The sequence below is a fragment of the Saccoglossus kowalevskii genome, chromosome 10, assembly GCF_978046115.1.
Source record: "Saccoglossus kowalevskii chromosome 10, keSacKowa6.1, whole genome shotgun sequence".
Classification (NCBI taxonomy): Eukaryota; Metazoa; Hemichordata; class Enteropneusta; family Harrimaniidae; genus Saccoglossus; species Saccoglossus kowalevskii.
The window spans coordinates 3,483,849-3,511,175 of NC_140650.1; the positions used below are offsets into that span (position 1 = coordinate 3,483,849).

Sequence of the window (27,327 nt, forward strand, 5' to 3'; positions counted from 1 at the left end):
ATGTATAGTTTATATGACAATTGGATGACCATTAGAAACTCTTTCGATGAAATATGGTAAAAAATAAATCTGTGCAGAGTAAACGTTAGGGTGAAGTATATTCATAAAAAGAAATGCAAAAATACAAGAACGTAAAACGCAAAAAAAAATAATTATATCATCGTATCTCAAGACCCCAAGGGAGGATGACCAATTTGCAGTTGCCCACGCCCCTTAAGAACGCAATACAATATGCAACAAGCACAAACATGACTGACCATCACATTACTGTATGTATGTATATACAGTACCAGTGTTACAACAACGCCCGAAAGCTTGTATAACTTTACGATATTTCCTCAAACTAAAATAACTACATGTAATTCACAAATAGCGGCACCTACGTGCACGTCTGTGCAAGTCCTTTACATCCCAATAAACGTTTATCAGCGAAAATAATGCATAAATATGAAAATTACATATTGTCAAGCACTGTATATTTACATAAATAAAATTATAACGAGATACACCAAGTATCGTGCACGTAAATGAATGTTGTTCAAATAAATGAATATGAACTGTATTCACTTGGCTGGCAGCACGGATCTCTCACAATAGCATACATACATATTAGGTAAACATTTATAAATTTCATGTAAAACTACCAGAAATCATAGCTGATAAAAACTCACCGGCAATGTACACCACTTCAGCGTCATGCTCCGCCATGTTGAGTAATAAAATGTAGCTGTCCCCAGTTATGTTATAACTTTAGTTATTTATTTATTTGTCCGTTATACTACACTGGAGCATTTTGTATCAAAGTTCAAATCACCTTTACCTGTATGTTGCAGTGCGGTGCTAGGCACCCAATGGTATTTTGTTTATCTGCGCTATGCAACACGTAATTGAATGCTGCATGTCAATTATAGGACTCTTTAAAACCAGTCGTGAAAGCTTTCCTTTTGGGCAAACACAATGCAATATTCAAAATGTGAACAGTACATGTCTTTTTGGTAACAAAACAATATATACTGAAAATACATAATTATCGCTAGGTGTTTTATATGAAGTTTATTTTTATTGTTTTTTGAAGAGTTGGATTTTATTTTTACCGATTCGTCCCTTCTGTTTATTTTCAAAGAAATGACAGTGGCCCTTGCACAAATAGCGCACAAGCCTACATTGTTTAGTACTTTACTGTATTTAGGTTACAACTTGACATTCCAGAAAGTGTTCCATTAATGTACTAATACTATACACGCATTAAGTTTCAATGGATTTAAGGAAAGACATAAAGATGAACAATGTATATACTAATATCAAGTAATTACTAAGCAAAATATCTGATTCAAGGATCTGTACCAAAAGCCAATCTGGAATTCAGTGATATAGTTTCTGCTGAGTGAATTCTATTCTTATTCAGCAAGAGGATCTTGGGACAATGGTGGAATAATTTTTCACCCACATACAATCATACTAACAGAGAAACAACCTGTATATAAAAAAAAAACACAAATTGACCCAAAAAATAGTTCAAATAAGCAATGTTTATTAATCGTTTAACAACAAAGTTACAGACAACTGAGCAAATCTTGTAAAGAAAACACTGTACATTGAACAAACTGGGGATATAGTTTTGCTGTTGATGTGATATGTCTAATCACTGTAAACCATGTGTCATTTGTTAGGTCCCACAATTTGTCTTCCATGTGCTTGCCGATCACCGAACAGTGCGGCATGTCGCCGGTACATAGTGTTTACACACTTTTTTTTACCGTACCATTTAAAACTTAATTTTTTATAAGGCATGAGGTGAACATCGACCATTGGGATTCGCGCTGTTCGACCCACCAACCAATAGGAATCATGCTCTTCGCCGAGTGACCCTGCGATCCTGTCGCAGAGTGCAATAATCGACATTCGTTGAGACAATGTTGATGCATAACTAATTTTAACATATACTTTCAATATTTTTTATTGGAAATAACTGTTCTGTGAAGATACTGTAAATTCAGTGACATTGACAGACAACTTACAATCAATGCATTCTACAATTTAAAAATTTGCCAAATCACAAATATATGAATTGTACATGGACTGTATTATTTAAATGTTAAAATATGATACATACAAAATCACACAAATGTACAAGTTTGTAGAACTGTAATACAAGTACATGAATTATTCATTTTTATTTCTATTTATGCTACATTATTACCAGTAAAGATAACCATCAATGAGCTAAACTCACCATGATAGGATTGGTTCATAAACATGTAGACATACAGTTGTAGTTCAACATATTGTTTATAGACTACTGTATGTATGGTCACAGTGAGAATGCCTCAATAAAAATTCATAACAACCAACTGGGAACATGTACTATAATTTTTGTTTCAAGGTAGGAGGTACAACACATCTGTAGTGTTACTGTATAATTTATTCTATTGTCTTTTATATATGTGGGGTTTCCCACACAGATTACAGGGGTTCACTTTTTGTTCAATACATTTTTGTATCGAGACTCGGGTCCACTCTAAATGGATTTGTGTCTTTTTTTAACCATTGTGACAAGCTGGTGACCCGGGTGTGCCTCGTAATGAGCTTGAAGAATAGGTCTTGCCTCTGTGCTAGAAATGACTCATTGTGTTAGTCTGACAGAAAAACAGAGGGATAATTAATTATAGACCATCAGAGGTAACCAACAGCTGCAAGCAATCAACACAAATGTACATCTTTACTTTACATGGTATTGACCACTGTATGTTCTCCTACATTGCAAAGTCATCGACAACAGTCAGTTAAGTCTCTTGTAAACTGGAAACTAAGAATGAATTTTGTGTTTTTTAAATGAGAATACAAAGTAAATACTGTATACAAGACTATTCTTGTTGTGAGCTATTTTAATATTTATTGTTATGCGAGGTCTAAAACCCAGGGCGCAACATCAACATGTTGCATTTCCATGGAATATTACTACCAACATGTACAGACTAAGTTCTATCTGGTGGAAACTGTACCATCTGGCATTCCAAAATACACTTTCTTTGCCATATTGATGAATAATCCAGTCTCAACAACACCTGTAAAAAAATATAAATACAGTTTAGAAAAAGTCTTTTATATAACAAAAGAAAACTTTGATTTATTAAAGACAATTGTATTAGGTGGCCTAGACCAAGAAGAAAATGTTCCAATGTTTCACCAGACATTAAGAGTGTCAGGGGAGTGTCTGTTCTGTTAGATTCTAAGAACTTGTGAATGTGAGCCTAATAGTCTTGTGGACTCATCTAATGTTTTCCATCCGTATGGCAAATAAACACAAGCTCTTGTCACCAGAACGATACTTTTAAATTCAAGAGAATTCAGTATCAGGTTCTGAACCATAGAATCATATGAAGGTCCTCCACAGGTGTAAATATTCTCACTGCACTGATCAGTTTCCACAGTGAATATGCAGATTATGTGCGAGTCAATTTCTAATCTTGTTGTGATGCTTTTATGAAAGGTAGAAAAAAACACATTGCATGTGTATTTCCATTCCTAGGTAAACCAGAGGTCAGTGTTAAGTGCAATTTTCCAAACAAAAGTGTACATACACTGTATGTGTACAGTAGATGCTTGATGTAATGGTGCCAAACAGAGGCAATGACAAAACTTTGAACTGATATACTGTTCTTTCGAACACTAATCTCATTGTGATGTATAATTAAGCATCCTTCAGATTCAACATCACTAGGAAATCATTCGGTTTGATACACTATCTTAGAAACTGTGGCATAACCATCTTGAATGAGTGTAGCTTAAATAACAAAATTAATACTTCAGAGGATAGAGGTCCATCACTGGCCTTAACTTGCCTGAAATCTTTGGTAATGAGAACAGTTGATGAAACCTTAATCAGGATTACATGTTTTTTTTATAGATTCCCTGGTAATGTTTGTAACATGGCTTGACAAGGTAGAAATGAATTATGTGTCCACACTGTTTGTCTGTGACCTCTTCCACTGATCAAAGGAATCATACATTTGTTCAAAAACAGAGGGAAAAGAAAGTTTTATTCTCAGCCAACATGTCAAAAATAATGGGTTTCTCAGTAGGCTTTGTGCTTCAGTAGATATCTAACAAACAGTATGCTGTGTTCTGTTGTTCTAGATGGACTGACAGAAGTGTTTGCAAGTACCCAAAGGTGACAGAATTGACTGGTTCAGTGCAGCTGTCCCATATTGGATGACCTGGGCATTTACAGATCAACTGAAGCATTCCCTTCTCAGTGTCAGGTTCAGTGATGGTGAATGATAATTACACAAAGTCAAGAATATTCTCATCCGGAAATATGTCAGCTGGTGGGAAAAATGTGCTGTCTCTCATACATGTACTTTATGTCGACAATGAAAGAAATAACATTCATTCTGAAGATCATTGGTGAACCAAAATCACTTCAAATGTGTACATTTTTTATGCTTGCTGCTTAGGTTTCAATGCTGGCTTTAAAGCCTTTATATTCCCATGAAGTAAAACATTGTTTTTTCCTGTTATTTCAACATCAGATATAGGTCAGAGTCAGGCATTTTGACATGAATGGTGTTAGAATAACAAACTGGTTTTCAATGTTTTTGTTTTTATTGCTATACACTGATAGAACATTCTGTATTTCTAAAGATGCAATAAAGTTATTATTATTAATATTATGCAATATTCCAAATAGTTACCAGAACACATGGTGTATCTCCCTGTAACAATGTTTGTTGACACCAATCAGTGCAAGATGAGTTCAGTGAAATAAAACAAGATTGACATTGTGCCATACAGCGTGTTTAGCTCAAACTCAGGCACTAAAGAAACTAAATATCCCAGAAGCCACCTGGCTAAAACTGGTTGGTAGAGCCTACCTATCAATACCATCTGGCTGTATATTATTTTTGTTGAAATAATATTAATCTTAATTTAGCGTGAACATAATATACTTATACCTGGAAACATTGTAATTGCTGTGTTTATTTCAACCCAGCTGCTCGGTACTTTATCAAAAATCCAGTCAACTATAAGATTGCCATTGTCTGTGACAACAGGACCCTGTAATGGAATGTAAGATCATACATAATGCATAACAGTAACAGTAAATGTAAATAAACAGTAAATAAACAGTAAATAAACAGTAAATGTAATACTGTAACAGTAATACATAACAGTAAATGAACAAACAAAAGAATACACTCAGTCACACTTATTTAACTTTTTATTTACTCAACTTTCGCCTACTTACATTTTTAGTTATTCATTATTAACTTTATTACATTTTAAACACCAAATTAGAAATGTAAAATTTTCTACACGGTTGTAATAAAGCTGTTATCTTATCTTATCTTATCTTATCTAATGCAAGCAGCAGGATTTACACTTTTCATTATGACAGAATTATGGAATCAAATTTGTTCACAAGACATACAGCAAAGCCCACTTAAAATTTCTGTTGAAATTATTAAAAATATATATCACTAAAAATTCTAAATTGTTGCTTCCTCTTGCTGCAATTAATGCAAATGCATTTAGGCTTAATTAGATCAGTAGGACAGGAGGGGGAGGGAGTGTGTGTCACAATATACATTGGCATATGAAGATGAATTTTATCGTGAACCCATAAGTAATTCCGTTTTTGGAATGCAGATACCTGTGGCCAAATTTACAGCGTGATATAGTAGCTGGGGAAAACCCTGATTTGAGCCATTCAAGACGTCTTTATAGTTACGATACTCACTGCTTTACTCTTTGCCATTCTAAGTTCTGCTTTGCCTCCCAGTAATGTTAACCTCTTAATCACTGATGCATATGCCATGGGAATGACTTCAATTGGAACACCTTTCTTCCAGTTCTCACCAAGGTCCCTGGAATCTTTCCTGGAAAAAAATAATTTTTAATTGAAACTAATCAGACTACAAACCAAAGTTATCAGTGTAAGCTTTGAAGTCAATTGTAACACAATGTTGTATTACAACTATCTGTATGGTATATGACCTAATCAAATGAATATGCATTAGTAAAATGGTTGTAGGTGGGCAAGTCAGCATGGTTTGATGTGTGCGGTCAAAATAGACAACTAGATGTTATGCTGTCTTTGGACTATGTTGTTACTGTGATGTATGTTACATGGAAGCTATGTATTTAGCATGTAATACCATTATGTAATACTGACATCTACGTTCAGTTTGAGAAATAAAGTTACCCAGTTGTCACTGGTGGACAAGACAACATGGCCGCAAAATCATTATTTTACAGTTACGTAATCACTATACCTAGATAGAATAGTGTTGTTGCGTAATCACTATACCTAGATGCTGAGAGCAACTTAAAGTTGAATAAGGATAAACAAAACCTAGAGTCTGCTATGATTACCAGATATATTGTTACTGTATTACTCACCTGGTGCCTGCTATGATTACTAGATATACTGTTACTGTATTAGTGCCCTTGAATCTGCTATGATTACCAGATATATTGTTACTCTATTACTCACCTCGAGCCTGCTATGATTACCAGATATATTGTTACTGTATTACTCAACTTGAGTCTGCTATGATTACCAGATATATTGTTACTGTATTACTCACCTTGAATCTGCTATGATTACAAGATATATTGTTACTGTATTACTCACCTGGAGCCTGCTATGATTACCAGATATATTGTTACTGTATTACTCACCTGGTGCCTGCTATGATTACTAGATATACTGTTACTGTATTAGTGCCCTTGAATCTGCTATGATTACCAGATATATTGTTACTCTATTACTCACCTCGAGCCTGCTATGATTACCAGATATATTGTTACTGTATTACTCAACTTGAGTCTGCTATGATTACCAGATATATTGTTACTGTATTACTCACCTTGAATCTGCTATGATTACAAGATATATTGTTACTGTATTACTCACCTGGAGCCTGCTATGATTACCAGATATATTGTTACTGTATTACTCACCTTGAATCTGCTATGATTACCAGATATATTGTTACTGAATTACTCACCTGGAGTCTGCTATGATTACCAGATATATTGTTACTGTATTAGTCCCCTTGAATCTGCTATGATTACCAGATATATTGTTACTGAATTACTCACCTGGAGCCTGCTATGATTACCAGATATAGTGTTACTGTATTACTCACCTGGAGCCTGCTATGATTACCAGATATATTGTTACTGTATTACTCACCTTCAATCTGCTATGATTACTAGATATATTGTTACTGTATTAGTCACCTAGAATCTGCTATGATTACCAGATATATTGTTACTGTATTACTCACCTTGAGTCTGCTATGATTACCAGATATATTGTTACTGTATTACTCACCTTGAATCTGCCAAGATTACCAGATATATTGTTACTGTATTACTCACCTTGAATCTGCTATGATTACCAGATATATTGTTACTGTATTACTCACCTGGAGCCTGCTATGATTACCAGATATATTGTTACTGTATTACTCACCTGGAGCCTGCTATGATTACCAGATATATTGTTACTGTATTACTCACCTGTAGCCTGCTATGAATACCAGATATATTGTTACTGAATTACTTATCTTGAATCTGCTATGATTACCAGATATATTGTTACTGTATTACTCACCTGGAGCCTGCTATGATTACCAGATATATTGTTACTGTATTACTCACCTGTAGCCTGCTATGATTACCAGATATATTGTTACTGTATTAGTCACCTTGAATCTGCTATGATTACCAGATATATTGTTACTGAATTACTCACCTGGAGCCTGCTATGATTACCAGATATAGTGTTACTGTATTACTCACCTGGAGCCTGCTATGATTACCAGATATATTGTTACTGTATTACTCACCTTCAATCTGCTATGATTACTAGATATATTGTTACTGTATTAGTCACCTAGAATCTGCTATGATTACCAGATATATTGTTACTGTATTACTCACCTTGAGTCTGCTATGATTACCAGATATATTGTTACTGTATTACTCACCTTGAATCTGCCAAGATTACCAGATATATTGTTACTGTATTACTCACCTTGAATCTGCTATGATTACCAGATATATTGTTACTGTATTACTCACCTGGAGCCTGCTATGATTACCAGATATATTGTTACTGTATTACTCACCTGGAGCCTGCTATGATTACCAGATATATTGTTACTGTATTACTCACCTGTAGCCTGCTATGATTACCAGATATATTGTTACTGAATTACTTATCTTGAATCTGCTATGATTACCAGATATATTGTTACTGTATTACTCACCTGGAGCCTGCTATGATTACCAGATATATTGTTACTGTATTACTCACCTGTAGCCTGCTATGATTACCAGATATATTGTTACTGTATTACTCACCTTGAATCTGCTATGATTACCAGATATATTGTTACTGTATTACTCACCTTGAATCTGCTATGATTACCAGATATATTGTTACTGTATTACTTACCTTGAATCTGCTATGATTACCAGATATATTGTTACTGTATTACTCACCTTGAATCTGCTATGATTACCAGATATATTGTTACTGTATTACTCACCTTGAATCTGTTATGATTACCAGATATATTGTTATTGTATTACTCACCTTGAATCTGCTATGATTACAAGATATATTGTTACTGTATTAGTCCTCTTGAATCAGCTAAGATTACCAGATATCTTGTTACTGTATTACTCACCTTGAATCTGCTATGATTACCAGATATATTGTTACTGTATTACTCACCTTGAATCTGCTATGATTACCAGATATATTGTTACTGTATTACTCACCTTGAATCTGCTATGATTACCAGATATATTGTTACTGTATTACTCGCCTTGAATCTGCTATGATTACCAGATATATTGTTACTGTATTACTCGCCTTGAATCTGCTATGATTACCAGATATATTGTTACTGTATTACTCGCCTTGAATCTGCTATGATTACCAGATATATTGTTACTGTATTACTCACCTTGAATCTGCTATGATTACCAGATATATTGTTACTGTATTACTCACCTTGAATCTGCTATGATTACCAGATATATTGTTACTGTATTACTCACCTTGAATCTGCTATGATTACCAGATATATTATTACTGTATCACTCACCTTGAATCTGCTATGATTACCAGATATATTGTTACTGTATTACTCACCTTGAATCTGCTATGATTACCAGATATATTGTTACTGTATTACTCACCTTGAATCTGCTATGATTACCAGATATATTGTTACTGTATTACTCACCTTGAATCTGCTATGATTACTAGATATATTGTTACTGTATTACTCACCTTGAATCTGCTATGATTACCAGATATATTGTTACTGTATTACTCACCTTGAGTCTGCTATGATTACCAGATATATTGTTACTGAATTACTCACCTGGAGCCTGCTATGATTACCAGATATATTGTTACTGTATTAGTCCCCTTGAATCTGCTATGATTACCAGATATATTGTTACTGAATTACTCACCTGGAACCTGGAGCCTGCTATGATTACCAGATATATTGTTACTGTATTACTCACCTGGAGCCTGCTATGATTACCAGATATATTGTTACTGTATTACTCACCTTGAATCTGCTATGATTACCAGATATATTGTTACTGTATTACTCACCTTGAATCTGCTATGATTACCAGATATATTGTTACTGTATTACTCACCTTGAATCTGCTATGATTACCAGATATATTGTTACTGAATTACTCACCTGGAGTCTGCTATGATTACCAGATATATTGCTACTGAATTACTCACCTGGAGTCTGCTATGATTACCAGATATATTGTTACTGAATTACTCACCTGGAGTCTGCTATGATTACCAGATATATTGTTACTGAATTACTCACCTGGAGTCTGCTATGATTACCAGATATATTGTTACTGAATTACTCACCTGGAGTCTGCTATGATTACCAGATATATTGTTACTGAATTACTCGCCTGGAGTCTGCTATGATTACCAGATATATTGTTACTGAATTACTCGCCTGGAGTCTGCTATGATTACCAGATATATTGTTACTGTATTACTCACATGGAGTCTGCTATGATTACCAGATATATTGTTACTGAATTACTCACCTGGAGTCTGCTATGATTACCAGATATATTGTTACTGTATTACTCACCTGGAGCCTGCTATGATTACCACATATATTGTTACTGTATTACTCACCTTGAATCTGCTATGATTACCAGATATATTGTTACTGTATTACTCACCTGGAGCCTGCTATGATTACCAGATATATTGTTACTGTATTACTCACCTGGAACCTGCTATGATTACCAGATATATTGTTACTGTATTACTCACCTGGAACCTGCTATGATTACCAGATATATTGTTACTGTATTACTCACATGGAGCCTGCTATGATTACCAGATATATTGTTACTGTATTACTCACCTTGAATCTGCTATGATTACAAGATATATTGTTACTGAATTACTCACCTTGAATCTGCTATGATTACCAGATATATTGCTACTGAATTACTCACCTGGAGTCTGCTATGATTACCAGATATATTGTTACTGAATTACTCACCTGGAGTCTGCTATGATTACCAGATATATTGTTACTGAATTACTCACCTGGAGTATGCTATGATTACCAGATATATTGTTACTGAATTACTCACCTGGAGTCTGCAATGATTACCAGATATATTGTTACTGAATTACTCACCTGGAGTCTGCTATGATTACCAGATATATTGTTACTGAATTACTCACCTGGAGTCTGCTATGATTACCAGATATATTGTTATTGAATTACTCGCCTTGAATCTGCTATGATTACCAGATATATTGTTACTGTATTACTCACCTGGAGCCTGCTATGATTACCAGATATATTGTTACTGTATTAGTCCTCTTGAATCTGCTATGATTATCAGATATATTGTTACTGTATTACTCACTAGGAGCCTGCTATGATTACCAGATATATTGTTACTGTATTACTCACCTTGAATCTGCTATGATTACCAGATATATTGTTACTGAATTACTCACCTAGAGTCTGCTATGATTACCAGATATATTGTTACTGTATTACTCACCTTGAGTCTGCTATGATTACCAGATATATTGTTACTGTATTACACACTAGGAGCCTGCTATGATTACCAGATATATTGTTACTGTATTACTCACCTTGAATCTGCTATGATTACCAGATATATTGTTACTGTATTACTCACCTTGAATCTGCTATGATTACCAGATATATTGTTACTGTATTACTCACCTTGAATCTGCTATGATTACCAGATATATTGTTACTGAATTACTCACCTAGAGTCTGCTATGATTACCAGATATATTGTTACTGTATTACTCACCTGGAGCCTGCTATGATTACCAGATATATTGTTACTGTATTAGTCCTCTTGAATCTGCTATGATTATCAGATATATTGTTACTGTATTACTCACTAGGAGCCTGCTATGATTACCAGATATTGTTACTGTATTACTCACCTTGAATCTGCTATGATTACCAGATATATTGTTACTGTATTACTCACCTTGAATCTGCTATGATTACCAGATATATTGTTACTGTATTAGTCCCCTTGAATCTGCTATGATTACCAGATATATTGTTACTGTATTACTCACCTTGAGTCTGCTATGATTACCAGATATATTGTTACTGTATTACTCGCCTTGAATCTGCTATGATTACCAGATATATTGTTACTGTATTACTCGCCTTGAATCTGCTATGATTACCAGATATATTGTTACTGTATTACTCACCTTGAATCTGCTATGATTACCAGATATATTGTTACTGTATTACTCACCTTGAATATGCTATGATTACAAGATATATTGTTACTGAATTACTCACCTTGAATCTGCTATGATTACCAGATATATTGCTACTGAATTACTCACCTGGAGTCTGCTATGATTACCAGATATATTGTTACTGAATTACTCACCTGGAGTATGCTATGATTACCAGATATATTGTTACTGAATTACTCACCTGGAGTCTGCAATGATTACCAGATATATTGTTACTGAATTACTCACCTGGAGTCTGCTATGATTACCAGATATATTGTTACTGAATTACTCACCTGGAGTCTGCTATGATTACCAGATATATTGTTATTGAATTACTCGCCTTGAATCTGCTATGATTACCAGATATATTGTTACTGTATTACTCACCTTGAATCTGCTATGATTACCAGATATATTGTTACTGTATTACTTACCTTGAATCTGCTATGATTACCAGATATATTGTTACTGTATTACTCACCTGGAGCCTGCTATGATTACCAGATATATTGTTACTGTATTAGTCCTCTTGAATCTGCTATGATTATCAGATATATTGTTACTGTATTACTCACTAGGTGCCTGCTATGATTACCAGATATATTGTTACTGTATTACTCACCTTGAAGCTGCTATGATTACCAGATATATTGTTACTGAATTACTCACCTAGAGTCTGCTATGATTACCAGATATATTGTTACTGTATTACTCACCTTGAGTCTGCTATGATTACCAGATATATTGTTACTGTATTACACACTAGGAGCCTGCTATGATTACCAGATATATTGTTACTGTATTACTCACCTTGAATCTGCTATGATTACCAGATATATTGTTACTGTATTACTCACCTTGAATCTGCTATGATTACCAGATATATTGTTACTGTATTACTCACCTTGAATCTGCTATGATTACCAGATATATTGTTACTGTATTACTCACCTGGAGCCTGCTATGATTACCAGATATATTGTTACTGTATTAGTCCTCTTGAATCTGCTATGATTATCAGATATATTGTTACTGTATTACTCACCTGGAGCCTGCTATGATTACCAGATATATTGTTACTGTATTAGTCCTCTTGAATCTGCTATGATTACCAGATATATTGTTACTGTATTAGTCCCCTTGAATCTGCTATGATTACCAGATATATTGTTACTGTATTACTCACCTTGAGTCTGCTATGATTACCAGATATATTGTTACTGTATTACTCGCCTTGAATCTGCTATGATTACCAGATATATTGTTACTGTATTACTCACCTTGAATCTGCTATGATTACCAGATATATTGTTACTGTATTACTAACCTGGAGTCTGTTATGATTACCAGATATATTGTTATTGAATTACTTACCTTGAATCTGCCATGATTATCAGATATATTGTTACTGTATTACTCACCTGGAGTCTGCTATGATTACCAGATATATTGTTACTGAATTACTCACCTTGAATCTGCTATGATTACCAGATATATTGTTACTGAATTACTCACCTAGAGTCTGCTATGATTACCAGGATATATTGTTACTGTATTACTCAACTTGAGTCTGCTATGATTACCAGATATATTGTTATTATATTACTCACCTTGAATCTGTTATGATTACCAGATATATTGTTATTGTATTACTCACCTTGAATCTGCTATGATTACAAGATATATTGTTACTGTATTACTCACCTTGAATCTGCTATGATTACCAGATATATTGTTACTGAATTACTCACCTGGAGTCTGCTATGATTACCAGATATATTGTTACTGAATTACTCACCTGGAGTCTGCTATGATTACCAGATATATTGTTACTGAATTACACACCTGGAGTCTGCTATGATTACCAGATATATTGTTACTGAATTACTCACCTGGAGTCTGCAATGATTACCAGATATATTGTTACTGAATTACTCACCTGGAGTCTGCTATGATTACCAGATATATTGTTACTGAATTACTCACCTGGAGTTTGCTATGATTACTAGATATATTGTTACTGAATTACTCACCTTGAATCTGCTATGATTACCAGATATATTGTTACTGTATTACTCACCTTGAATCTGCTATGATTACCAGATATATTGTTACTGTATTACTTACCTTGAATCTGCTATGATTACCAGATATATTGTTACTGTATTACTCACCTGGAGCCTGCTATGATTACCAGATATATTGTTACTGTATTAGTCCTCTTGAATCTGCTATGATTATCAGATATATTGTTACTGTATTACTCACTAGGAGCCTGCTATGATTACCAGATATTGTTACTGTATTACTCACCTTGAATCTGCTATGATTACCAGATATATTGTTACTGTATTACTCACCTTGAATCTGCAATGATTACCAGATATATTGTTACTGTATTACTCACCTTGAGTCTGCTATGATTACCAGATATATTGTTACTGTATTACTCACCTTGAATCTGCTATGATTACCAGATATATTGTTACTGAATTACTCACCTTGAATCAGCTACGATTACCAGATATATTGTTACTGTATTACTCACATGGAGCCTGCTATGATTACCAGGATATATTGTTACTGTATTACTCAACTTGAGTCTGCTATGATTACTAGATATATTGTTACTGTATTACTCACCTTGAGTCTGCTATGATTACCAGATATATTGTTACTGTATTACACACTAGGAGCCTGCTATGATTACCAGGATATATTGTTACTGTATTACTCAACCTGAGTCTGCTATGATTACTAGATATATTGTTACTGTATTACTCACCTTGAATCTGCTATGATTACCAGATATATTGTTACTGTATTACTCACCTTGAGTCTGCTATGATTACCAGATATATTGTTACTGTATTACACACTAGGAGCCTGCTATGATTACCAGATATATTGTTACTGTATTACTCACCTTGAATCTGCTACGATTACCAGATATATTGTTACTGTATTACTCACCTTGAATCTGCTATGATTACCAGATATATTGTTACTGTATTACTCACCTGGAGCCTGCTATGATTACCAGATATATTGTTACTGTATTAGTCACCTTGAATCTGCTATGATTACCAGATATATTGTTACTGTATTACTTACCTTGAATCTGCTATGACTACCAGATATATTGTTACTGTATTACTCACCTGGAGCCTGCTATGATTACCAGATATATTGTTACTGTATTAGTCCTCTTGAATCTGCTATGATTACCAGATATATTGTTACTGTATTACTCGCCTAGAGTCTGCTATGATTACCAGATATATGGTTATTGAATTACTCACCCTGAATCTGCTATGATTACCAGATATATTGTTACTGAATTACTCACCTGGAGTCTGCTATGATTACCAGATATATTGTTACTGTATTACTCACCTTGAATCTGCTATGATTACCAGATATACATTGTATTGTTACTGAATTACTCACTTGGAGTCTGCTATGATTACCAGATATATTGTTACTGTATTACTCACCTGGAGTCGGCTATGATTACCAGATATATTGTTACTGAATTACTCACGTGGAGTCTGCTATGATTACCAGATATATTGTTACTGAATTACTCACCTGGAGTCTGCTATGATTACCAGATATATTGTTACTGTATTACTCACCTGGAGTCTGCTATGATTACCAGATCATCAGCTGCAGCTGCAACTATCTTTTCTTGTGTTTGACAACCACTGAAAAGATACACTGTCGGGTAACTCAAAACAATGTAGATTTAAATACAAATTGAATCAAAAAAACTTTTTCGAAACCAATCTGTATGACACGTAATGATATTCATAACTTTTTTCTTGGCCCAGCTTTGCTTATCTGCTACAAAAGGAAACCACTTAATGATTACCAGATATATACCACAGTATTGGCAAATTGTGCTGCGATTTTGATGGTGACCTTGAATCAGTGTACAAATTATATAACACAACATACAATACAATAGACATTTTTAATGCATCTAAAGCAGTTTTTAAGAGACCAAACAGGTTTGCTTTATATCAACAATATATATTGCCAGTGTGTATTAGTTTAATTTATAGTGTAAAAGTGTTAAATGTACTCTTACATAGAATGACTATAATATTATGAGATTATTATGAGAATACCGAAAAGTATGCAGGAAGACAGTATAGCAAGATTATCTTACCCTCCTCCTTTGATGAGATTCAAATTTGCATCAACTTCATCAGCTCCATCTATCGTAAGATCAAGCTGTAACAAAGATAGATGCCATATACCACCAGAATGTGATTACATGGTTCATCAAATACAAAAAGGATGTTCAACAAGTGGCACATGATAGTGCAAAATGAGTGGCACACGTGATGGTGTAGAATGAGTGGCACACGTGATGGTGTAGAATGAGCGGCACACGTGATGGTGTAGAATGAGCGACACACGTGGTGGTGTAGAATGAGCGGCACACGTGATGGTGTAGAATGAGCGGCACACGTGATGGTGTAAAATGAGCGGCACACGTGATGGTGTAGAATCAGCGGCACACGTGATGGTGTTGAATGAACAGCACACGTGATGGTGTAGAATGAGCGACACACGTGATGGTGTAGAATGAGCGACACACGTGATGGTGTAGAATGAGCGACACACGTGATGGTGTAGAATGAGCAGCACACGTGATGGTGTAAAATGAGTGGCACACGTGATGGTGTAGAATCAGCGGCACACGTGATGGTGTTGAATGAACAGCACACGTGATGGTGTAGAATGAGTGGCACTCGTGATGGTGTAGAATGAGCGGCACTCGTGATGGTGTAGAATGAGCGGCACACGTGATGGTGTAGAATGAGCGGCACACGTGATGGTGTAGAATGAGCGGCACACGTGATGGTGTAGAATGAGCGGCACACGTGATGGTGTAGAATGAGCGGCACACGTGATGGTGTAGAATGAGCAGCACACGTGATGGTGTAGAATGAGCCGCACATGTGATGGTGTAGAATGAGCCGCACACGTGATGGTGTAGAATGAGCGGCACATGTGATGGTGTAGAATGAGCCGCACATGTGATTGTGTAGAATGAGCAGCACACGTGATGGTGTAGAATGAGCGGCACACATGATGGAAAATGAGTGGCAAATGATGGTGACCATGATTGTAGTTCTTTTAAAATAACAGATTGGAGGCAAATACACATTTATCATTTAATCCAATATATTTGTGATATATTTGTATATTATTCATGTACCTGGGGAGTTCTTTCTAAATCACTTAATGGCAAATCATTATCAAGTATGAGGTGCTTAGCTTGAAATGACGTTGGTACGCATGTAACATGCAAGCCTTCTTTTTTGACACGATGTGCTGTAAATAAATAAAAATGTCATGACATAGTCCCTGTTAGTTAAATAATGTACAAAACTGAAATGAATCAGCCATTTTGAATTACAACATGAAACAGATTACATGCCCAGGCATGTCTAAGATAGATGTGGGCATGAAAAGACAGACATACACACAGAGGTTAATCCACAAGTCCCTGTTTCTGGACTGCGTCTGAATGGGGACTAATACATCTACAGCTGTAACAATTAATACAAACCTACTATTGACACACAAAGATTTAAATGAAATTCAATTTTATAAACAAAATAAGTGTTGAGACAAGGGAAATTCGAGGCCACAACCAAGTCACCCTAACATACATGTACACATGAGTCATCAAACTGACTCAAGTTGACTCTTGGAATTCCATTTGATCTGTCTTGTTAGAGGGCACACTAGTGACAGCAGTCCCCCAGTCAGCACATACAACCAGATAACACCCTTGGTGCAAGTGCATTTATCACTCCTACAGTTAGTAAGTACAAGAAATGACCATGATGCAAGTTGTACTGTTGATTCATGTGATATGATCTGATCAAAAACATGAAGAAATAGAAATTAATATAACAATTTATTATGTTACATGAGACCATACTTCAAACTTACCAATTCTTTTCACTGCATACACAATGGTAGATCCACTGCCAATACCCAACTTCTGATTATCCTGCAAATATCAGAGTGACATGGATGAAGTACATAGTATATAGAGAGTGACCTAACAGTCTACAAATACAGGCAAATTAAATGGTACAGAACATTACAGAAATGCAGTACTAAGAGAAAAGAATATTAATACAATAATGTTGTTTCCAAAGATACATTGTATACATGTCTGTAGTAACCCTGGGTTATAAAAACATGTTGTTCTTTCAATTTGAGTTTGATATATTTCTATTATGCCTTTTTTTTCATCTGAAAAATATTTAGAGATAATAATAGATTGTCTGCTGAAAATTGGGTCAGCAGGCTGACAGTTGAAACAGCTCTGCTGTCCTACATGTATCAGTTTATAGTACTCAAGTAAAATATGCACACCAACAAAATAAAACAGTTTAACTGCATAATAATGACAAAAATATTTGCTAAAATAGAGAATTAGGCAGAGGGTTCTCCGAACCCGCCTATTGACTCCGGTCAGTCAAAAGGACTATTTTGAACTGTAGGCATTAGTCAGCGCGATTCTGCCAATGACGGAGAGATATAATCTAGGTCAGGGGAAGCCCCATGACCCCAAGATTCTTTTCCCTTACGTCACAAACCACATGACCGAGGCCATATGGCGGCGCCATTATGGCTGGCTATTCACTCTGGTTTCTTTCTCTCCACATCGAGGACTTAGACCAACGCTACAGAAAGAGAGGGGTGGTTGGGGGTGACTCTGAGTCTATGGTGGGTATGAGCTATGTGAATAGGCGGGTTCGGAGAACTCTCTGCCTAAATTCACTACATTCATTTACCTACCATAGACTGCATTCAGTCAAAATGACTATTTTGAACTGTAGGCAGAGTCAGACACCGATAGGTGGCGGGTTTTCAGAGCAAACAGAAAATGATGAAAGTCTTTTCCCAGTCCAGGATGAAACACTATACACAACTCATCGCCTAGTAAGACCCCGAAAAGACCGAAACAGTTCTGCTGATGGTAGAGAAATCTGTCCGCAAAAATGCTGAGACCGACTTATCGGCTATGCGCAGGGACCCTTGTGGTTGTTCAGGCTGGGTCAGCAAACCAAGTCTGACCTGACCTGCTACGACAGGACCCAACCTAAAGAGATCCTCCTCAATGGATTGGGCGTCTCTTAGGTAGTAGTTGATAAAGACGTTTGCGTTTTCCAGAAGCCTGCCCTCAGAAAATGTTCGAGAGGGGTGCCTGACGCTAGAACTAGTGAGTTAGCAATCGCACGGACATCATGCACATCATGTGTCGAGGAAGTTAAAGTATTATAGACCTATAATACAGTCGCAGTAATCCACCTGGTGATGGATGTCAGGGAGGCTTGGCACCCCGTCTTGAATCCCTAGTACGGTTTTGGTAGCAACTCCGTGCTCGAACCGGGCAAAGAAGCAATTCTCCCCCGAACCCTCTGGGCCGTCAAAATTTGACAGCCGGGGAATGAGGATCGGTGAGGATCGGCAGGAGTGTTATGTACGTCGGGAGCTTGGCGTTCCTGGGTGTGGCAAACAGGTCTATCTTTGGACCGTCCCACAGTCGAAACAGCCTGGAGGCTACCCACTGGGGTATCAGCCACTCCGTGTTCTGAAGACAGAGCCGCCTGAAAGGGCGTCTGCCAGACTGTTCCTCACCCCTGAGGTGGTGGTGTGCGGTTAACTCCACATTGTATTCCAGGCATCAAAGGAGAATTTGCTCAGCTAGGGCTGACAATGATGGGGAACGCCCCCCCCCCCCCCCTCCTTGTTGAGGGAGACCAACGCTGTGTTACCTGTACGGAGCAGGACTCTGTGGTCTCGAACTATGAGTAGAAAAGGCAAAAACCCCGAACCCCGCACGCAGCCATGGCAAAAATAGCATTTCTGCTGCAGGTTTTATGCTGGTAAATTCTGATTATAACCACTACACAGTCACCTCAAAAAACGAGGAGACAAAACCGGCGTTGAGCCTCTGGTACTGTCATTACATCTATCCATTTCTAAATACATTGATAAAGCATAAAATGAACACAACATGCATGAGGGAAGCGAAATACAGTTGGAAAAGGTGACTCAACGAAACCAACAAGTGATTAAGTTACGTCACCGGGTTTTGTTACTTTGTTGTGAAAAATGCTACACACAAAGGGGAAATTGACACAAGGGTAAAAATGACAAGGAAAACCGTGGTAACAACCCAAGCCAGAAACCCGGACAGGAAAAAGCAGGCTATGCAGGCAGAGTCGCTAAAACTTCATCCCCATCGATGCGGAGATAAAGAAAGAGTGAATAGCCAGCCGTAATGGTGCCGCCATATGGCCTTGGACACGTGGTTCGTGACATAAGGGAAAAGAATCTTGGGGTCATGGGGCTTCCCCTGACCTAGATTCTATTTCTCCATCATTGGCAGAATCGCTGTTTATGGCCTACAGTTCAAAATAGTCATTTCGACTGACCAGAGTCTATGGTGGGTAATTGAACGTAGTGAATTTAATGATATTGTAGCAAAATGAACAAATAGAAATGTTGTTCACTCAAGATAGCAAGTATCAAAGCAATTCATTATTCCTACATATACATGTATTAGACAAGGTAAATGCCCTGTAACCATCTACTAGTAACTTAGTGCCTATAACCAGACTTTAATAACTAGCAAATGTTATCAGAATTTCCAAATATATTTAGTATTATAATTACATTTTAATTAAATTTGGTGAAGTGAATTTTCAATTTTATTCAGTTTTCACAGCCATTAAACTATTTAAAAATATTTCATGATTGTCACTATAGACGTACATGTAATTACTGTAATGGAAAAAAATAGTGGCATTTGCCCAAGGAATAAACTCACTGCTAAGTGTGTTTGAAGAGTTGTCAAAAATATATCCAGGAATGCAAGACCACACATCATATGTGCAAGACAATTTATCAGGCATGTCACATATTACCCTTTCTTGACGATGACTTAGTTTTAAGAAACGTTGAATTAAATTAAAGTTATTGATCTTTTGAAAGAGACGACCAGTTCTAGTAGTGTGAACTTATTTTTTCATTGCTTCTTTATATATTCTTGATATTGTTAGTACATGTAAATATGTCAATGCTGCCATGACAACAATATCAAATCACTGATAATCCAAGAATTGTGAGAAATAATATAGGTACATGTACATTAAAATTTTCTAAAAACCCAAAGATGAAGGCCAATCCAAGTGAGTAATTGTGAATCAATTATCAAACATTATTTTTTATTCATACTTCATCTACATTTCTATTATGACATGAATTTCTACTCACATCGCCGGAAGAGACAAAGTCAATAATCGCATTCTTTTGTAAATGTTGAAAAAACAATTTGTCTTGTGCAAAGAAGTTATTTGGTAAAAATAATTAAAACCAGTTTCCTGAAGTACGATATGTTAAAAATTATTGTTTGGTTTCTCACACAGTGGTCCCATTTTCCAGGTAACGTTACATAAATCAAACATGACTGAACATTGATACAGTGGAAAAAATGCAGTTATTTACTTTGTAGGATGCCTACAACTGAATCTTCCAGCCAATCACCTGAGTGCTGATTGGTAGTCAGTTTATTCTGTGACTAAAATGTTTACTTGTCTGCTATTGAAAGCGCAGGAAACAAATATCAGAATGCTATACAAATACATGTATACATATATAAACTTAATTTTAATTATTATATATAAATGTGTAACACTGGGCAAAATCGTTGATATACGATTGCATACGCATTTATACATTTTGTGTATATTCACGGTATACGTTCAGTATACACAGATATGATTACGTATACAAATCATGGAATATACGTACATATGCACTACGTATTTTTATGGTTTCTTTCACCCATGCCCGCCTTGGGTGGCACGCAGTGTATACGTACGTATTTTACATGCATTCTTGTAGTACAATTTACGTTCTTTTACGAAGTCTGTATATTTACGCACATGGGAAGAATACTGTGTTAGGCACATTGTTCGATCTTATTTGGAATCACATGTGAGTAGCAATCGCGGCCGCTAGTACTTATGATAAATAATTACTGGAATTGACGACTCGCACGGCATTTTGAATCGATCTAAAAACGACTCCCGTTTTGCCGAGCACATGTAATTGAGAAATGGCGTTGTACAGGTACAATTTAGAAACGGTTGTTACTAATTTCTAAATTAAAAAAAAAATTTTTTTCTGACTGAAATGTAACATCGCTTTGATATTAACGTGACGTCTTCATTTGTCTCACTATACACTGGTGAATTCGAACACAAGACAGGAAATTGCACAATAGAGTATACGTTGATTAATTGCAATATCATTCGCAAGCCTGAATGAATGCAAACAATACGAGGTGTGAATATTTTGGCGAGTGTTAAAATAATTTCCATTTGGGTCGTGTGCATGTTTCTCGGGGCCGGTTCAGGCAAGAATGGCATTTGGGTAAGAATAGCCACAAAGTCCATACCAAGAAAGTGAAATGAATTCTCACCGAGACACGTGTAACAAAATTGGTTGAATTTGCCGTCATCTTCACTTCTAGGGATCGTTTTATCACGGAGTTTCATTTCTATTCCATTTACCATCATACGCTGCGTTATTTTCAGAATACGATCTATTAACCACAGTCACTCTACTAGTAGAGTGACTGTGATATCACCACATACACTCTGAACACGTACATCATTTCAAACAACTATGGATATTTCTGGCTAGTACTCTTTGCAGTGACATTTCAGATTTGCGAACACAATTCTCATTGTCTTCGTTGAACCATAGACAGTCTATCGTTGAACCTGCTATGTGGTACTTGGCAACATATTATGAACTGCGTAAATGTTTGTGAAAACTAGACTTACGATTCATGTTTTAGTGCATTCACATCACGTGACATCGATTGACATCAGTTAATTATTCATGCTTAGTAGCGCAACGGTTTACCGGTTCATGTTTTTTTTTTTACCTTTATTCAACAAAATCTTAATTTTAACTTTAATTATTGTCATAAATACAACATTGAATAACTGCAGTTATATTCATAGTCACATACATCTACTGTTTACTGCAGCGATAATTGCAAAGAAATAATTCATATTGTTTAGAAGCCTATTTATACTTGGGTCACGACGACCCATTTCCGAATCTGTCTGTAAACTTGTATTTTGTTATCAGGTTTCATTTATAAATGTAAATAAATGTTTGTCTCTTACTATCATTTGAATTCCTAAATACATTTTACTAGAAATTTCCCGTTTTCCATAGTCTATGGTGTACGTGAAAGATACTCCAATGGTGTAGTCTCTCATTCGGGTATATATATTCATTTCAGTTTTGTGGTAGAGTGTCCCACAATTCTTTGCGCGTTCCGTAGAACACTGTCCAAAATAATGAGGGCGCAATACACTGGTTGGACGTTATCATTATGGGCTGAGTTGGAACAGTCGTCACAAACAAATCAAACACTATGTTTTTAGTACGTACAGAATAGTAAAATAACAAATATCTGTATTACTGGTGGAAATAAAATAATAATCGAACATGATGAAACTGTGAAATGAGGAATTTCGCAATCGCACACCCCTACTAACAAAATGCTATACGCTAATGTGACTAAAGTGATGAGCCCTTTTGAAATCAGTTACGTAATTGTTGCATTAATCCAGGAACAAGATGTCCCATTTCCATCGTACTTGTTGATTGTCCGACATTCAGGTTGATCTCAATCCCCATCTCATCTTCACCAAGTCAAAGTTTATTTGGAAGTTCTGATAGATATCGCCCACAGTCTTCAAGCATGCTATCTTGATCACCAAAATTATGCAATCTTTAGTTACAACAGTAAATCGTTTGCGCAAGGAAGTCATGGCTACATCAAAACAGACAGAAGAAAGCGTGCTATTTTAGAAACCGAAACCAAGTCACCACAAGAGAATAATATCAACCTCTTTAGAAGTTCTGAAAATCAGCATGTCCGGATTGACCCTGCAGTATTTGTAAGTTGTGTTTAACTTTCAGTCGATGTAGCGTGTCTAGCTGTGTCATTTCAACATGCATAGAAAAGTCATTGTTCAATTTTTCACACTTAGTTCGTACCATTTCATTGTATTATTATAACTTGTATTCAGTGGATCGATTTTGATTATAGCCTGTAAATCACTATATACGCAATTTTATGTGTCAGAAAAAATGTAAGTTTGCGAAAGTCAAAAATTGATGTCCGATTTAATTAATTGACCTCTTCACCCAAATTACTAGTAATTCATGTTGGCCTGGTTATACATGTACCATATGATGTCCGTTGTTCCATGCTTTTGTCTGATCCTTCATTGTTGTCAAAGGGCTCTACTCAAATTGACAAAGGGCAATTAACCGATACAGGCTAGTGTAAATTGGTCGTTCGATTTGCATACAGTCTCTTGTTTTATTTTTTTTATTAAATAAAATATTGTAGTGTATAAATGGCAATAGCGGTAACCCAACTTTCATGGTAACCCGGCTCTCGCCATTTACACGCTCCCACTACCAACGAAGGCACTACGACACGATCCCCGAAACGTTGCTTGAACCAATCACAAACAAGAACAGACAAAAATTATGAATTTTCGGATTAACACCTCTGCATTAATTGTTGAATTTCGTTATTTCTGTTAAAGAAGTCCACTAAATTTAAACCACTTGAAATGAACTTATTTTTCACCTTCAATTAAATTGAAATTAAAACCCCATATTTATGTATGTCGAGGAAGATTTGTGTACTTTTAAGTGTGTGTATTGTTTACAAATAAATACTAAATCACTTGATTCACAAATGTCTGTCTTTTATTCCCACCTTTGCAATTACCCAAAAACAACTCCTCAATATTAATTAACAAAAAATTGCATTAGTTGCAATGTGTTATCGTTGACCGTAGATCTACTGTAAATGTTATTTCCGATTATGAACTGTTCACATTGCCCTGATTCTACTTGTGTTGAACATCGAGTGGCCAAATATTTCATTGTGAATCACCTCTCGAGTTTGATTTCCTGTGGTATGCGATCTAGTCTGATGCAAGTCACGGGAGAACAGTCACTTGTAACTTACAGATAAAGAAAGGGTTAATGCCTCGTTGCTGGTCCTGTGATCATGAAGAAACGTCTGATCACTGAGATGGCTATGGGTGTGGCAATAACCATTTCTTTATCTTTACATGTATATGACTGTAACAGGAGCTCGTGATATTGCTAGGTTGTTGTATTGTGTTTATAAATAAATGTGTTGCGGTAGCAAACACGAGTAATAATATCGATACTTTATTTATAAACAAAATACTAGTACCTAGAAAAATTACAAGCACGTGCGGCGCCCAAGAACCAAATTACTACGTGACTGATTAACCGGAAATGAAGCATGACCTAAAATATGTGACCTGTATGCAAATGTTCCTGAAAAATCAGCCAATAGCATGCACTTTAAATATGCCGAGTATACGCAAAATATACGTAGATCTACGCCGATGTTAATTGTGTGCACTGATTTATTGCGTGACCGTATACGCTACGTATATGCTGATCTGCGTCAGTATTAACTTTGTGCAGTGGTTTATCACGTGTCCGTATATACTACGTATACGTAGAAATATGTAAGACAGCATTGTTCTGCATTACGTGTACGTTAATGTCTGCACTGTATACATGTACTTCCGGTCTCCGTAAATATACTGCTGTGTATATTTACGTATCAGTGTGTTCCGAATGTGTGAATATACGTTGCGTATTCCCCGTACATACATGGAATGTACGTGTGCGCCGACCAACGTATATCTTCAAATATTGGGAATATACACGTGCGAATACACTAATGTACCCACCGTATATAAACGATTTTGCCCAGTGTAAATCTTTAATCATTTTCTAGTTGATCTTGCATGTGTGGCAGTATTGATTGTTTTAAGTTGAAATGAAAAAAAATATGTCAAATCAGTGACAAAAGCCAGTAAATATGATATTGCAATAGCTTAAGATGATTACACTGCAAACACTGGCAAAATAAAAATTCAATTCGCCAAATTAATGGTTGTTATGGAGAATGCTACAATTTTAAACCTTTGAATGACACTTGTGCAACTGAAGATTCAACTGTTTAGTTTGCCACAAGGAATCCTGAATGAAGTCACAGATACAGCAAATACATGTATGAATTATTATAGCAAGAGAAAGCACTGCTTTCCTCAAGGATATTAAATAAATAAATTTTCTGACTAATATTTTAGCAAGTGTACATACATGTATTGAAATTATTAAATTGTGAAATGAAAACATACAGTACACATGCATTTTGTAAACAAAATTAACCTGAATCATTTGGGATTTGTTATAAATAGGCCTGAATTTTGAAATGCTGTGACAACGAAAGTATATCTGATTAACAGTTGGGAGGTGAGCTGAACCAGATATAAAAGGTCTATAAAATTGTAGACAAATATTTTCACAAATATCTACGAGTGATCGGTACGGTTCATCCCTACTATCAGTAGAGGTAAACGATTCTTTACAATAGAATATTGCATTTTTTTACACAATTCTATGCAAAATCAGCTTTAAGGCAAAACCTAAAATAAATCGGCTACATTGTATAAACCTGCTCTTAAAATAAATTTCCAAAGATTTGCAGGTACAGAAAATTTCATATTTTAATTACTGATTAAATTTAAAAAGAATCATAAAATTTGTACAGTGCTAGATTGATTGATCGAGTGTGAGGTACCATTGTCAACATATTTGCAAAGAATTTCATAGGTATTTCTTCTACAGGAGACGTATAGATATCTGCATAAACATTTACATTGAGGGCTTCAATGTTAAGGTTAGGGTTCAGGCTAGGTGTGAGGGATGAACTCTTTCAGTCATTTCAAGTTATCAGAAGTTCAACTGTTTTTTTCTAAACATATTGTTGTTTAGATATAATACAATACGAGAGTAAGTGACCAGTTGTGCGTTTAGTCCTTGGGTGGGTGGGGGTGGGGTTTAAAAAGGAATTGACTACTACATATTTTAAATTGCGCATGTTCGTTTGTTCTGTCAATGTGTTACTGAGATTTAAACATGAATATGAACATGTGTTTGGAAACTGAACGTGCTGCAGTCCCCGGGGGTCAGCTTCCTGTTCCTACCTTGACATGCTCATCTACAGCGGCATATGCCGCTGCTTTCTTGGCTGCTTCGGCTGGGTCCATACTGATAAATCGAGAAGATACACACGGCAATATTTTAAATAACGGATTCAACCGAAACGATAGTGTGCGTGTTACACCAACAACAGGGTACATTGAAATTAAAATAGACTACGACACAAAATTATATGAAGTTGGCGCGAAATTAAGAGTCCCTAGCCGGTCAAAAATTCACTATGCGTGATTTTACGAACAATCTTAAAACAAATATTTGTTTGATATTTTTAATTT

General features: G+C 35.8%; 1 protein-coding gene across 1 annotated transcript; it reads right to left on the reverse strand.

Moving 5' to 3' along the window:
* Nucleotides 1-1,511: 1,511 nt before the first annotated feature.
* LOC144344488 (ribose-5-phosphate isomerase-like) lies at nucleotides 1,512-27,260 on the reverse strand. Its single transcript, XM_085504699.1, has 8 exons — nucleotides 27,037-27,260; nucleotides 17,825-17,885; nucleotides 17,082-17,197; nucleotides 16,023-16,087; nucleotides 15,487-15,555; nucleotides 5,741-5,879; nucleotides 4,956-5,058; nucleotides 1,512-3,065 (listed from the first exon to the last, which is right to left on the reverse strand). The coding sequence occupies exons 1-8, from the start codon at nucleotides 27,190-27,192 to the stop codon at nucleotides 2,983-2,985; spliced, it is 792 nt and encodes a 263-aa protein (XP_085360825.1). The 5' UTR covers nucleotides 27,193-27,260; the 3' UTR covers nucleotides 1,512-2,982.
* Nucleotides 27,261-27,327: the final 67 nt, after the last annotated feature.

Coding starts and splice junctions, on each gene's coding strand:
- LOC144344488 (XM_085504699.1), bottom strand. CDS start 27,192: ATGTACCCTGTTGTTGGTGTAACACGCACACTATCGTTTCGGTTGAAT. Junction 16,088..17,081: donor ATTTAGAAAGAACTCCCCAG/GTACATGAATAA, acceptor TCTTTGTTACAG/CTTGATCTTACGATAGATGG. Junction 5,059..5,740: donor GAATGGCAAAGAGTAAAGCA/GTGAGTATCGTA, acceptor ATTCCATTACAG/GGTCCTGTTGTCACAGACAA.